This window comes from Physella acuta, unplaced genomic scaffold (genome assembly GCF_028476545.2).
Source record: "Physella acuta isolate Inbredline_101_S28 unplaced genomic scaffold, ASM2847654v3 ptg000565l, whole genome shotgun sequence".
Lineage (NCBI taxonomy): Eukaryota > Metazoa > Mollusca > Gastropoda > Physidae > Physella > Physella acuta.
In genome coordinates this window covers 657023-672672 of record NW_026732084.1, presented here as the reverse complement: position 1 = coordinate 672672, position 15650 = coordinate 657023, and the positions used below count along the sequence as shown (strand labels likewise).

Genomic DNA, 15650 nt, shown 5'->3' with positions numbered 1-15650 from the left:
ACATTACAAGTCTTCCTACTCAGTAAACATTACAAGTCTTCCTACTCAGAAAACATTACAAGTCTTCCTACTCAGTAAACATTACAAGTCTTCCTACTCAGTAAACATTACAAGTCTTCCTACTCAGTAAACATTACAAGTCTTCCTACTCAGAAAACATTACAAGTCTTCCTACTCAGTAAACATTACAAGTCTTCCTACTCAGTAAACATTACAAGTCTTCCTACTCAGTAAACATTACAAGTCTTCCAACTCAGTAAACATTACAAGTCTTCCTACTCAGTAAACATTACAAGTCTTCCTACTCAGTAAACATTACAAGTCTTCCAGCTCTGTTGTGTACCTAACTATAGAATGTCCACCCAGCTCTGTTGTGTACCTAACTATAGAATGTCCACCCAGCTCTGTTGTGTACCTAACTATAGAATGTCCACCCAGCTCTGTTGTGTACCTAACCATAGAATGTCCACCCAGCTCTAACATAAGAATGCCCACACTAAGTCCACCTGGCTCTAATGTGTACCTAACTTAAGAATCCCCCCCCCCCCCGAGTCCACCCAGTTTTGATGTTTACCTAACTATACAATTTTTTCGGAATCCACCAAAGAAAATTTGAATCACTTCATGGGTTATAACAACAATTTTTCCTATAATTAATATTCTTAAAAGGCATGCAGAAACTAAACTAGCAGTTGAATAGTGAGAGTTTTTTGTGAAAGGTTCACTTGAGCACTGACTTTTTCAGCTAGCTTTGTATAGCACATGCCGGACAGCCAAATTTGTTGAACATTTTGGCCAACTCTAGTTGTGTCAAACATTTTGGCCAACTCTAGTTGTGTCAAACATTTTGGCCAACTCTAGTTGTGTCAAACATTTTGGCCAACTCTAGTTGTGTCAAACATTTTGGCCAACTCTAGTTGTGTCAAACATTTTGGCCAACTCTAGTATGACAATGGTGATGTTTGAAGCCCAAACTTGCTGGGAAAAGTGTCTGAGTTTTGGCAGGGGGAGAGAATTCAGCTTCATTATCACTGTCATGCAATGCAAAGTTTGGTGTGACTCCATCATAGTGACCTTTGCCCCAGTCTGGCACATAATTGGGTTTACTTTTCCAGCATAGGCGGCCCCTCTCTCTGGCTTGTAAAATACCAAAAATAACACTGCAAAAAACAACAACAAAACAACAGATGAAGAGCATTATATTCAATAGTTTAAGGCTTTAACAACATAAATTCCAGTTTAATTAGCAGAAAAGACAAACAAGAATGAAATTGCATGTTATTCTATAAATAAGCTTTATACAACTGACCTAAATAACAAAATAGCAGCAATACAAAGGATAATGGCCCATGCTAAATGTTTCATCACATCAGGGTCCAGCAAGTCCCAGATCATCTTCTTCTCACATTGCTTATTTCCTCTCCACTCAAACCCGGAGGCACATTGGAAGCAATCACTGGCCATAGAGCCCTTACAAGTCAGACAAGACTCATGGCAAGGCTTGCACACACCCTGAATACAAAGATTTACAAGTCAGACAAGACTCATGGCAAGGCTTGCACACACCCTGAATACAAAGATTTACAAGTCAGACAAGACAAGGCTTGCACACACCCTGAATACAAAGATTTACAAGTCAGACAAGACAAGGCTTGCACACACCCTGAATACAAAGATTTACAAGTCAGACAAGACAAGGCTTGCACACACCCTGAATACAAAGATGTACAAGTCAGACAAGACATGGCTTGCACACACCCTGAATACAAAGATTTACAAGTCAGACAAGACTCATGGCAAGGCTTGCACACACCCTGAATACAAAGATTTACAAGTCAGACAAGACAAGGCTTGCACACACCCTGAATACAAAGATTTACAAGTCAGACAAGACTCATGGCAAGGCTTGCACACACCCTGAATACAAAGATTTACAAGTCAGACAAGACAAGGCTTGCACACACCCTGAATACAAAGATTTACAAGTCAGACAAGACTCATGGCAAGGCTTGCACACACCCTGAATACAAAGATTTACAAGTCAGACAAGACTCATGGCAAGGCTTGCACACACCCTGAATACAAAGATTTACAAGTCAGACAAGACAAGGCTTGCACACACCCTGAATACAAAGATTTACAAGTCAGACATGGCAAGGCTTGCACACACCCTGAATACAAAGATTTACAAGTCAGACAAGACTCATGGCAAGGCTTGCACACACCCTGAATACAAAGATTTACAAGTCAGACAAGACAAGGCTTGCACACACCCTGAATACAAAGATTTACAAGTCAGACAAGACAAGGCTTGCACACACCCTGAATACAAAGATTTACAAGTCAGACAAGACAAGGCTTGCACACACCCTGAATACAAAGATTTACAAGTCAGACAAGACAAGGCTTGCACACACCCTGAATACAAAGATTTACAAGTCAGGCAAGACAAGGCTTGCACACACCCTGAATACAAAGATTTACAAGTCAGACAAGACAAGGCTTGCACACACCATGAATACAAAGATTTACAAGTCAGACAAGGCAAGGCTTGCACACACCCTGAATACAAAGATTTACAAGTCAGACAAGACTCAAGGCTTGCACACACCATGAATACAAAGATTTACAAGTCAGACAAGACATGGCAAGGCTTGCACACACCCTGAATACAAAGATTTACAAGTCAGACAAGACAAGGCTTGCACACACCATGAATACAAAGATTTACAAGTCAGACAAGACAAGGCTTGCACACACCCTGAATACAAAGATTTACAAGTCAGACAAGACTCATGGCAAGGCTTGCACACACCCTGAATACAAAGATTTACAAGTCAGACAAGACAAGGCTTGCACACACCCTGAATACAAAGATTTACAAGTCAGACAAGACTCATGGCAAGGCTTGCACACACCCTGAATACAAAGATTTACAAGTCAGACAAGACTCATGGCAAGGCTTGCACACACCCTGAATACAAAGATTTACAAGTCAGACAAGACATGGCTTGCACACACCCTGAATACAAAGATTTACAAGTCAGACAAGACTCATGGCAAGGCTTGCACACACCCTGAATACAAAGATTTACAAGTCAGACAAGACAAGGCTTGCACACACCCTGAATACAAAGATTTACAAGTCAGACAAGACTCATGGCAAGGCTTGCACACACCCTGAATACAAAGATTTACAAGTCAGACAAGACTCATGGCAAGGCTTGCACACACCCTGAATACAAAGATTTACAAGTCAGACAAGACAAGGCTTGCACACACCCTGAATACAAAGATTTACAAGTCAGACAAGACTCAAGGCTTGCACACACCCTGAATACAAAGATTTACAAGTCAGACAAGACATGGCAAGGCTTGCACACACCCTGAATACAAAGATTTACAAGTCAGACAAGACTCAAGGCTTGCACACACCATGAATACAAAGATTTACAAGTCAGACAAGACAAGGCTTGCACACACCCTGAATACAAAGATTTACAAGTCAGACAAGACTCATGGCATGGCTTGCACACACCCTGAATACAAAGATTTACAAGTCAGACAAGACTCATGGCAAGGCTTGCACACACCCTGAATACAAAGATTTACAAGTCAGACAAGGCAAGGCTTGCACACACCCTGAATACAAAGATTTACAAGTCAGACAAGACTCATGGCAAGGCTTGCACACACCCTGAATACAAAGATTTACAAGTCAGACAAGACAAGGCTTGCACACACCCTGAATACAAAGATTTACAAGTCAGACAAGACTCATGGCAAGGCTTGCACACACCCTGAATACAAAGATTTACAAGTCAGACATGGCAAGGCTTGCACACACCCTGAATACAAAGATTTACAAGTCAGACAAGACTCATGGCAAGGCTTGCACACACCCTGAATACAAAGATTTACAAGTCAGACATGGCAAGGCTTGCATACACCCTGAATACAAAGATTTACAAGTCAGACAAGACTCATGGCAAGGCTTGCACACACCCTGAATACAAAGATTTACAAGTCAGACAAGACAAGGCTTGCACACACCCTGAATACAAAGATTTACAAGTCAGACAAGACTCATGGCAAGGCTTGCACACACCCTGAATACAAAGATTTACAAGTCAGACAAGACAAGGCTTGCACACACCCTGAATACAAAGATTTACAAGTCAGACAAGACTCATGGCAAGGCTTGCACACTCCTGAATACAAAGATTTACAAGTCAGACAAGACAAGGCTTGCACACACCCTGAATACAAAGATTTACAAGTCAGACAAGACAAGGCTTGCACACACCCTGAATACAAAGATTTACAAGTCAGACAAGACAAGGCTTGCACACACCCTGAATACAAAGATTTACAAGTCAGACAAGACTAGATCTGAAATAATATGTTGACTATTTGATACTAAAAAACTAAAGGCCAAAAAAAAACAACCCCTAAGTTAAACCCTAAAATTAAAAAAAAAAATGTACATACAAAATGTATAAGAATTAAAAATGTAAATAGTGTATCTAATCAAGGTCATTTGGGAGAGTATATGTTTTATATGCATGTTATAGAACAAAATTCTTTAAAAGTAGAAATTTTATTTTAAATAATGTTTTTGTATATAAAGTATATAAATGTATACAGAAAGTGAAAACTTGTTTTTTGTTTAATAACCAGCTAGCTAATCTGAAATGGGTCAAAATCTATATATGTATTTTACAGTTAAAAATTAATGTTGGTAAAATGAGTTCGTAACTGTGTGTAACATGTATACAGCATAAATATACAAAAGTAATGTACAGAATACCAAGAGTGACTAACGCAAACCAAACCCCTGGTCTAGCACTTACTTGTGTATGAGTATGTAAGACAGTGACAAACACAAACCAAACCCCTGGTCTAGCACTTACTTGTGTATGAGTATGTAAGACAGTGACAAACACAAACCAAACCCCTGGTCTAGCACTTACTTGCGTATGGGTATGTAAGACAGTGACAAACACAAACCAGACCCCTGGTCTAGCACTTACTTGCGTATGAGTATGTAAGACAGTGACAAACACAAACCAGACCCCTGGTCTACCACTTACTTGTGTATGAGTATGTAAGACAGTGACAAACACAAACCAGACCCCTGGTCTAGCACTTACTTGCGTATGAGTATGTAAGACAGTGACAAACACAAACCAGACCCCTGGTCTAGCACTTACTTGCGTATGAGTATGTAAGACAGATTTGGAGTAGTTGGATCTGTTTGGACCAGCCAGCTGTACTGCTTGGACATAGCCGTAATAATGCTGAGGGCAGTCTGATAGACACGTTTCTCCCATTTTAAAGAAGCCAGGCTTGCATTCTACAAAAATAGATTACATTTACATCATGCAATAGCAGGATTGTTTATGTAAAAAAAAACTATTCTATTCTAAAAGTTATAAAACTATAAAAATTAGACTTACTTTTGAGAATTAAACTATCAAAATAAAATTTACTTTTTAGAATTTAACTATCAAAATAAGACTTACTTTTAGAATTAAACTATCAAAATAAAATTTACTTTTTAGAATTTAACTATCAAAATAAAATTTACTTTTAAGAATTAAACTATCAAAATAAAATTTACTTTTTAGAATTGAACTATCAAATAAAAATAAACTATATTTTAGAATTCACTGCCCTTTACTACTCTTCAATTTATTTGTTTTTTTTGTATAATAAATAATATAAAAAGGGAAAAAAAAACTTTAAAAGCTCAAAAACGAAAATTTAATTGGAAAACTATTAAGGTAAGTAAATGGTTAATAATATTAAAGTAAAGCCTAAAGACAGCTAACAGTTGAAAACCATGCCAAAATAGAATGAAGCTCTCATCAAACAACAGACACTAACATGTTTTCTTTAATGGCTTTTCACAAATTTCTACTTTGCTCAAATAACATGTTTATAACACTTTTGAAGAGTCATTTTTATCTTAAGACATGAATTGTCAACAAAAACATTTCAGTTGGTCAGGTATTCAACTAGTGTGAGTTGTTTCAATTGGTCAGGTATTCAACTAGTGTGAGTTGTTTCAGTTGGTCAGGTATTCAACTAGTGTGAGTTGTTTCATTTGGTCAGGTATTCAACTAGTGTGAGTTGTTTCATTTGGTCAGGTATTCAACTAGTGTGAGTTGTTTCATTTGGTCAGGTATTCAACTAGTGTGAGTTGTTTCATTTGGTCAGGTATTCAACTAGTGTGAGTTGTTTCATTTGGTCAGGTATTCAACTAGTGTGAGTTGTTTCATTTGGTCAGGTATTCAACTAGTGTGAGTTGTTTCATTTGGTCAGGTATTCAACTAGTGTGAGTTGTTTCAGTTGGTCAGGTATTCAACTAGTGTGAGTTGTTTCAGTTGGTCAGGTATTCAACTAGTGTGAGTTGTTTCATTTGGTCAGGTATCCAACTAGTGTGAGTTGTTTCAGTTGGTCAGGTATTCAACTAGTGTGAGTTGTTTCATTTGGTCAGGTATTCAACTAGTGTGAGTTGTTTCAGTTGGTCAGGTATTCAACTAGTGTGAGTTGTTTCAGTTGGTCAGGTATCCAACTAGTGTGAGTTGTTTCAGTTGGTCAGGTATTCAACTAGTGTGAGTTGTTTCATTTGGTCAGGTATTCAACTAGTGTGAGTTGTTTCAGTTGGTCAGGTATTCAACTAGTGTGAGTTGTTTCATTTGGTCAGGTATCCAACTAGTGTGAGTTGTTTCAGTTGGTCAGGTATTCAACTAGTGTGAGTTGTTTCAGTTGGTCAGGTATTCAACTAGTGTGAGTTGTTTCAGTTGGTCAGGTATTCAACTAGTGTGAGTTGTTTCAGTTGGTCATGTATTCAACTAGTGTGAATTGTTTTATAGATAAACATCTTATAAACAAGAAATAAATATGACATACCATTTAATACAATTGATATACATTAACACTCAGGTTTTATAAGTGCAATAAACATTGATACACAAATCAGTGATAAACATATCAGTGATACACATATCAGTGATACACATATCAGTGATACGGGTCTACGACAAATTCCCGAAAGACACTTGCCCGAATGCCGTTTGCCCGAAGGCCGATTTCCCGAATGGACACTTGCCCGAATGCGACAAATGCCCGAATGGACACTTGCCCGAATGCGACAAACGCCCGAATGGACACTTGCCCGAATGCGACAAATGCCCGAATGGACACTTGCCCGAATGCGACAAATGCCCGAATGGACACTTGCCCGAATGGGACAAATGCCCGAATGGACACTTGCCCGAATGCGACAAATGCCCGAATGCCACTTGCCCGAAGGCCGTTTGCCCGAAAAATGTTAACATTATATATTACTTAATAATCATTCGTAATCAATTTAAATTTAAAATGTTGGTAAACAAAACACATCTACGCAAAAAGAAAGTGAAAAAAATAATATTGTATATTACCACGCAGACATTTTAAATTAATTTGTATTTGATATTTAAAAAGTGTAGAAACATACTTTCTCTCCCATATATGAAATTAGACAAAAATACAATTTTCATTCATCTCTGGATTTTAAAATGAGTTTTGCTTTCTTTATTAAGTAATCGCTTCAACACATTGTCTTAACAAGGTGCATTAAATGGAGATCAAACATATTTGACTACGTTTAGTTTTTAAGTTGCCACCTAGACCTCGCCTCATTCTTTTGTTAAATGATCACCACACAAGTTAAGAATAATAAGATAAACAAACAAACGCGCCTCTGTTCAATGTTGCGAGATGCCGCGCAGCCTACGCCGTGTCATAAAAGTTATATAACCACCGCAACACGTCGGCTAAACAAGGTGTTCAAAACATTCATCAAAAGAATGTTAGAACACCGCCGCCAACGTCACCTTACATTTATTAAAGAATAAAGTTTTTCTTACTGTACTTTCTCAGTTTTGAAAAAAAAAGCTAAATTTAAAAATATAAACAACTTTGTTTTATGCTTAGAATTGTGTTAACAATCAAAATTTCAAACTTAAATTGATTAAAGAATGTCTTTTTAGAAAAAATATTTATTATCTAATATTTACATTTTTCGGGCAAACGGCCTTCGGGCAAGTGGCATTCGGGCATTTGTCGCATTCGGGCAAGTGTCCATTCGGGCATTTGTCCCATTCGGGCAAGTGTCCATTCGGGCATTTGTCGCATTCGGGCAAGTGTCCATTCGGGCATTTGTCGCATTCGGGCAAGTGTCCATTCGGGCGTTTGTCGCATTCGGGCAAGTGTCCATTCGGGCATTTGTCGCATTCGGGCAAATGTCCATTCGGGAAATCGGCCTTCGGGCAAACGGCATTCGGGCAAGTGTCTTTCGGGAAAACGTCCGGCTCCCCAGTGATACACATATCAGTGATACACATATCAGTGATACATATATCAGTGATACATATATCAGTGATACACATATCAGTGATACATATATCAGTGATACACATATCAGTGATACATATATCAGTGATACACATATCAGTGATACACACATCAAGTTTAGTCACTCAGAAACTGTTTTTAAACAACTGCATTAACATATAGTTATTCTCTCTTCACTCTTATACTCATAGATTCTTTAAATACTTCATTATTGTAACTAGAAACATTAAATATGCCATTAGAGTAACTGCAAATAAAAATGTTTCTAATTATGACATGTAAGCAAACATCATATGAGTTACTTATACATATGTTACACCATGTTGTAAGTTTACTGAGAATGCTAATTTTGTGATAAGTTTAATGAAATCTGTCAATGGTGAGAAGAATGAAACAGAATTTTGTACAAGTTCTAGCGGAACTTATATTAGAAACAAAATTATCTATTGTTGTAAATATGATAAAGTGTGCTACAAACATCTGATATGATCATAATCCTTTCATCTTCCCACTTTGTACATCCAACTATCCACTACAATCAAATCAGTCCTCATTTTTTTTTAATCATGTAAAAAAATGAAACATAAACTAAAAATGGGGTGTTAATTTCATTCTTAATAATTTAAGCTAATGTGGTAAAATAAACAAAGCCTTGACAGAGGGAATGGGAAAATAGACAGAGTGGTAAAATAAACAGCATTGACAGAGGGAATGAGAAAATAGACAGAGGTAAAATAAACATAGCATTGACAGAGGGAATGAGAAAATAGACAGAGTGGTAATATAAACATAGCATTGACAGAGGGAATGAGAAAATAGACAGAGTGGTAAAATAAACATAGCATTGACAGAGGGAATGAGAAAATAGACAGAGTGGTAAAATAAACAGCATTGACAGAGGGAATGAGAAAATAGACAGAGTGGTAAAATAAACATAGCATTGACAGAGGGAATGAGAAAATAGACAGAGTGGTAAAATAAACAGCATTGACAGAGGGAATGAGAAAATAGATTATCATACACTGACAAAGATAACCCTCTACAATGCACATATACATTCTAAATATTGTGACAAAAATGTATTTCTGGAAAATGGACACAAAATATACATTTTCTTTTTACAAAATGCTAATGGTAAACATATCTTCCTCTTTTCATCCCTCCAATTTTAATTAATTGCTGCAACTGCTGCAAATGTTCATTTAACAAAGATTGATACCAAAGACTGAAATCTGTAGAATGATGAGACACTGAATACTGAAAGAATGGGCGGCTACACTACTATCTAACATTAAATAGAAATACTAAGACAAGTGCCATGAAACACCGACCTATACAAATGCCATTAGACATGACTCCCGCACAGAGAAAGGAAAAGTTATTGCCAACTTGAGAATGATTGCGCTTCATATTGTGAGTAGATGTTCCCATCATCACCAGTGTCCACTCTTTAAGTTCAGCTGTAAGTACAAAAAAAAGAACAGCATAGGGTTATGGTGTTAGTACAGAAAATACTACATATATCCTTCTCAGTTCCATTGTTTAGTAGTCTATATTAGCTTCAGATATTTAGTTTGTTTGGAAAATTTGTATAAAAGGTAGCAAACACAATGAATATAGAAGAACAACATTTTAAAAACTATTTAAAGAAATAACTACATATCACATGAACACCTATCAGCTCAGAAACATTTATGTTCATGTTTTTAATAAAATTTAAAAAAAATATTTAAAACCTAACAAATGTAAATTACTGAAATATACACAAGTAAAAATTTGTTCAGAGATTTTAAAAACAAAACCAATGGTTGCTTATTTCTACGTCCAACATAAAAAAGATGTCAACTAATACCTAAACATGGATGCTGGACAGGGAATCAAAATATAAACAATGAGAACAACAAAGGACATTTTTGGAAACACCTCTTTATAGTCAACTCTTTAGACAACTTACTTTTTATTGTATGAAATAGTACTGTTTGTTTTTGGTTGAATGGCAACAACTAATTCAGCAGTATTAGAGTCAATTACATTGTGCATTTTGTCAGTCATTATAAACAAAGGACCTTAAAATTTGCTACAGTATGGACTGTCAAATATTTTAAAGTACAAACACAATAGGTCATCATTGTGTTATAAGGAGTCAGACATTTTCTAATGATATGAGAAATAAAACACATCTGGTGTGAAAAATGTTTTTTGTGTGTGATAAAACAAATCTGGATATGTAGGTAAAACATAGGAAGATTCAGCTGTATACATCATATGATAAGGAGATCTAAATAAAAAATAGAAAGATTCAACTGTATACATCATATGATAAGGAAATCTAAATAAAAAATAGAAAGATTCAACTGTATACATCATATGATAAGGATATCTAGGTAAAAAATAGAAAGATTCAACTGTATACATCATATGATGAGGATATCTAGGTAATAATTCGACTGCATACAGCGTATGATGATTTAACAAAAAGTTAAAAAATGCCATGTACATTTTCTCCAATGCATAAATTAATGAATCTATGCAATGTGAGTGAAAATAATTAACATAAATTTAATCAATGATTAGCTTATGAGTACAATAAACTAGAATACAAGCTGCAACAAGGTTGTTTTTTTTGTATGTTGTATAAAAGCTGTGGAAGACAATGTGGTACTTTTGGAGAGCTCCATTCCCCTGGTCGAACAATGCTACAGTACACTTGCCTCTTACAACTGAGGAATCCATTTTATTACTAAACATTGCTTCATTCATCAAATAACAATAATTATAAAATAACGTAAATGAAAAAAAAAAATTTCAATTGTGTATATCCAGTTCATGCTTAATCATGCTAAAAAAATAAAGAAAATGGAAGAACATGGACAGATATTATAACAAGGAATTTTTCGCCTGACATTCTGTGATAAGTTACTCACAAACTCTTATACTTTTGCAATGTACTAATATCTGGGAAAAAAGCATTGTTAAAGTTTTTTTAAAGTTAAATTTACTTTTAAAATAATTCACAATTTTCCACTGAAGTTTCTCTGTAATTTCCTTTTTTGCAAAATGAATTTTTAAAAATCCCAGTGTAAACTATGAGAGTTCAAATTCATTTAATAGAAATTACATTTTGGTTTTCAATTAGTTTTTAAAAGCTAAAAATTTGAAGCAAAATAGTATATAGTGCTTAAAAGAGAGAAAATAACAGAAAAAAGCAATCAAACTAATATTGGGTGGGTTAGGCAATCAAACTAATATTGGGTGGGTTAGGCAATCAAACTAATATTGGGTGGGTTAGGCAATGAAATGGTAACAACAATAAGCCAGGGTTAAATATCTGATGATATGAAGGGATTCTAAACACTGAGAAGTGAGTGACAACATGTAATCTAGATAGTTGATAAAAAAGTTGGATGAAATATTGTTAATAAGCTTTCTTGCCTGGGGTTAGTTGGGGACGTTTCTTGCGCATGTACTGAGTAGAGGATAAGTTGGACTTTTTGGCTAGTGTTTCATATATGCAAGTATGCTCTGGGTGACTTTGACGATGCTGTGAGTCAGGCAAAGGTGCATAGTTAGTAACATAAGATGGGGCATCCCAAAAATAGTTATCCTTATTCTTACGCTGACTGGTGGACGCGTGGATATTGTGATGATTTGTTTTCTCCGTGTGCTGGAAAAAATGATGATTCCTTTGAAAATAGTTGCTGGTGGTTGTAGTTGTGGTAGTTGTTGTTGTTGGTGGGTTTTCATAATAATCTTCTTCACTATCTACGTTATATTCATCAACTGGAGGCAGGTTCCTGTTCTCTGGAGCCTTTTCAGGGTAGTATTGGCCATAGTCAAAATGTGGACTACGAACTGACGTAGGGCTCTTTCGTGGGGGTGAGTCGGTGCCATATAGAACCAGGACCCAGTCCCGTAGCTTGATATTGCGTACTGAAAAAAGAAAAGAGAAAGAGAAAGACAAGAAGATTAAGTCATAGAGACACTGGACAGGACAGAACATATTGAACAGCTAGTTCATGGCTACAATACAACATTGATAATACTTAATACAGCTACATTAGGAGGCTCTAAGTCGACTAAATACTCATTACATTTGGTTAACCCTAACTTCTCAATGCAAACGGTAAATAAATAGATCAAAGTAGGATACAATGTTATGGCTTCAATACAAAGACGGTCAAATGATCTTTTAGCTTTTTCAAATAATTTAGTTAAATAAAAACAAACTTCATCTTTGAACAACTTCAAATATGAGTTAATAAGTAATTTTCAAGATTATCAGTGTTTTATAAGAAAAATATGAGAATTAAAAATTGTATGCATAGACCAATAGTTTTATTATAAAAGAATGGGTGCCATTTTTGAGCTTAGCAGTTTAGGAAATATGCAAATTTATTACATAAAAGAATAGATCTATTAAAATGCAATGGCATATATATATATATATGAAAATTAATTTTTCTTGAAAATAAAACTTGAAATAATAATAATAACAAAGCATACAAACTAAAGAATGTCTGATAAAATGATAAACTTACCATGTGAACAGACAACATGTAAATACCCAGTGAAGAAGATTGTCAAAACTCATGCTATTAGCTTCTAGCATGCCACAAAAACTGCTCAGCATATATAGTTCAAACAAAAAACAATCTTGTCACAAAAAGTTATCAGATCAAAAACATGGCACATAACCAGGAGAAATAGATGACACATAACCAGGAGAAATACATGACACATAACCAGGACAAATACATGACACATAACCAGGACAAATACATGACACATAACCAGGACAAATACATGACACATAACCAGGACAAATACATGAAACACAACCAGGACAAATACATGACACATAACCAGGACAAATACATGACACATAACCAGGACAAATACATGACACATAACCAGGACAAATACATGACACATAACCAGGACAAATACACAACACATAACCAGGACAAATACATGACACATAACCAGGACAAATATATGACACATAACCAGGACAAATACATGACACATAACCAGGACAAATACACAACACAACCAGGACAAATACACAACACAACCAGGACAAATACATGACACATAACCAGGACAAATACATCACACATAACAAGGACAAATATATGACACATAACCAGGACAAATATATGACACATAACCAGGACAAATACATGGCACATAACCAGGACAAATACATGGCACATAACCAGGACTAATATATGACACATAACCAGGACAAATACATGACACATAACCAGGACAAATACATGACACATAACCAGGACAAATACATGACACATAACCAGGACAAATACACGACACAACCAGGACAAATACACGACACATAACCAGGACAAATACATGACACATAACCAGGACAAATACATGACACATAACCAGGACAAATACATGACACATAACCAGGACAAATACATGACACATAACCAGGACAAATACACGACACAACCAGGACAAATACACGACACATAACCAGGACAAATACATGACACATAACCAGGACAAATACATGACACATAACCAGGACAAATACACGACACATAACCAGGACAAATACATGACACATAACCAGGACAAATACACGACACATAACCAGGACAAATACATGACACATAACCAGGAGGAAAAGGAAATTCAGAAGACCAGGAAAAACATGAAGAAATCAAGAACTTGTATTGACATTTCATTCAAACCTGCTTCCTTTTCTGAGTGCTAACAAAAAATACGCAAGTAAAACCAAATGCACTATACTGATTTTAAAGTCATTCTATATTTAATTCTTTTATGCTGATGATGCAGCTTTTAAAATTCTTACTAGAAATTTTTCTGATACATTAGTGGATCTAGCATTATCTACCATTAAGTCATACATGTCTGATATATATGTGGATCTACCATTAAGTCATACATGTCTGATATATATGTGGATCTACCATTAAGTCATACATGTCTGATATATACGTGGATCTACCATTAAGTCATACATGTCTGATATATACGTGGATCTACCATTAAGTCATACATGTCTGATATATACGTGGATCTACCATTAAGTCATACATGTCTGATATATACGTGGATCTACCATTAAGTCATACATGTCTGATATATACAGGGATCTACCATTAAGTCATACATGTCTGATATATACGTGGATCTACCATTAAGTCATACATGTCTGATACAGACAACACTAACTTGTACCTGTTATAATAATAGTTACGCCCGTAGAGTTGCCAGAAGGAAACACTAGATGAGACTTGTCAAGTTTAAGCTTAGGTGCAGGGTTTACAGGTAGGACTACGACCAAGGTTTATGGGTATGACTGACAATATTTAGTATCAATGTGCAGTAACTATGTGTAGATCAAAGTTAAAATGCAGATTCTGGATAAAAATCAATTTTCAATGAATTTTTTGTCTCCGGTTAAATTTGAAGTTGAGGTTGTGATTTTGGTTTCAGTTAAAAGAAAAAGACAACACAATAAACCAAGCGCCAGTTGTATTTCTCCCTCAATGGGCCATTTAACTTGTCTATAATAATAGTTGCACTATTCTGTCACTCTGTGTGTCACTGTGTCAGTAACACTCTAGGGAAAACACAAAGAAATTTTAAAGATGCAGAGTGAAAGACTGTGACGTCACAAGGAACAGAGGAAGTTTTCAAAACGAAACATGTACAGTTCTATAGCCGGAAAAGTACACAACATAAATACTAACATCGCCTCCAAATTATTTGTCTAATCTTAAAAAGTGGTCTGTATGCAGAGTTTGTTCACCCCCCCCCCCCCCCCACTAAATAGTCTACCACTACCCTCTGAACGAAATAAAATTTATATAGAAAAAATGTACCTTTACCAGTGACAGAAATAAATCTGCCCACATGATTGAGGTTTAGCGGCTATAAAAGTAGGGTCTACCTTTAGTCAGTTTGATCTACAAATGCAACCTGTGTTTCTTTCAGGGGGTGGGGGGGTGGGGGGGAAGGTGTACTTGAAATTTTAGGTTAAATCCGGTTAACACGCAGATTCTGTATAAAATACATTTTCAATTACATTCTTCATTTCCGGTTAAATTTGAAGTTGAGGTGGTGATTTTGGTTTTGGTTTAGAGATAAAGGCAACCTATCGCCAGTTGAATTTCTCCCTCAAAGGGCCATTTATCTAGTGTATTATATAATAGCATAGCTTATATTGCGTCCATTGACACATTATC

At 35.9% G+C, this 15650-nt stretch overlaps 1 protein-coding gene across 7 annotated transcripts in view; it reads right to left on the bottom strand.

Moving 5' to 3' along the window:
- Nucleotides 1-332: 332 nt before the first annotated feature.
- Nucleotides 333-15650, bottom strand: part of LOC131946592 (furin-1) — a 96253-nt gene continuing 80935 nt past the window's right edge. For 4 of the 7 annotated variants that reach the window (XM_059307464.1, XM_059307468.1, XM_059307465.1 and 1 more), the window contains exons 14-18: nucleotides 11839-12336; nucleotides 9738-9866; nucleotides 5214-5356; nucleotides 1310-1512; nucleotides 333-1160 (exon numbers count right to left, since the gene is read on the bottom strand). In XM_059307464.1, coding sequence (XP_059163447.1) covers nucleotides 923-1160; nucleotides 1310-1512; nucleotides 5214-5356; nucleotides 9738-9866; nucleotides 11839-12336 — 1211 coding nt within the window. In that variant the 3' untranslated portion in view covers nucleotides 333-922. The remainder of the gene's footprint in view (nucleotides 1161-1309; nucleotides 1513-5213; nucleotides 5357-9737; nucleotides 9867-11838; nucleotides 12337-15650) is intronic. The other 3 variants (XM_059307469.1, XM_059307470.1, XM_059307471.1) reach the window with 3 other exon arrangements.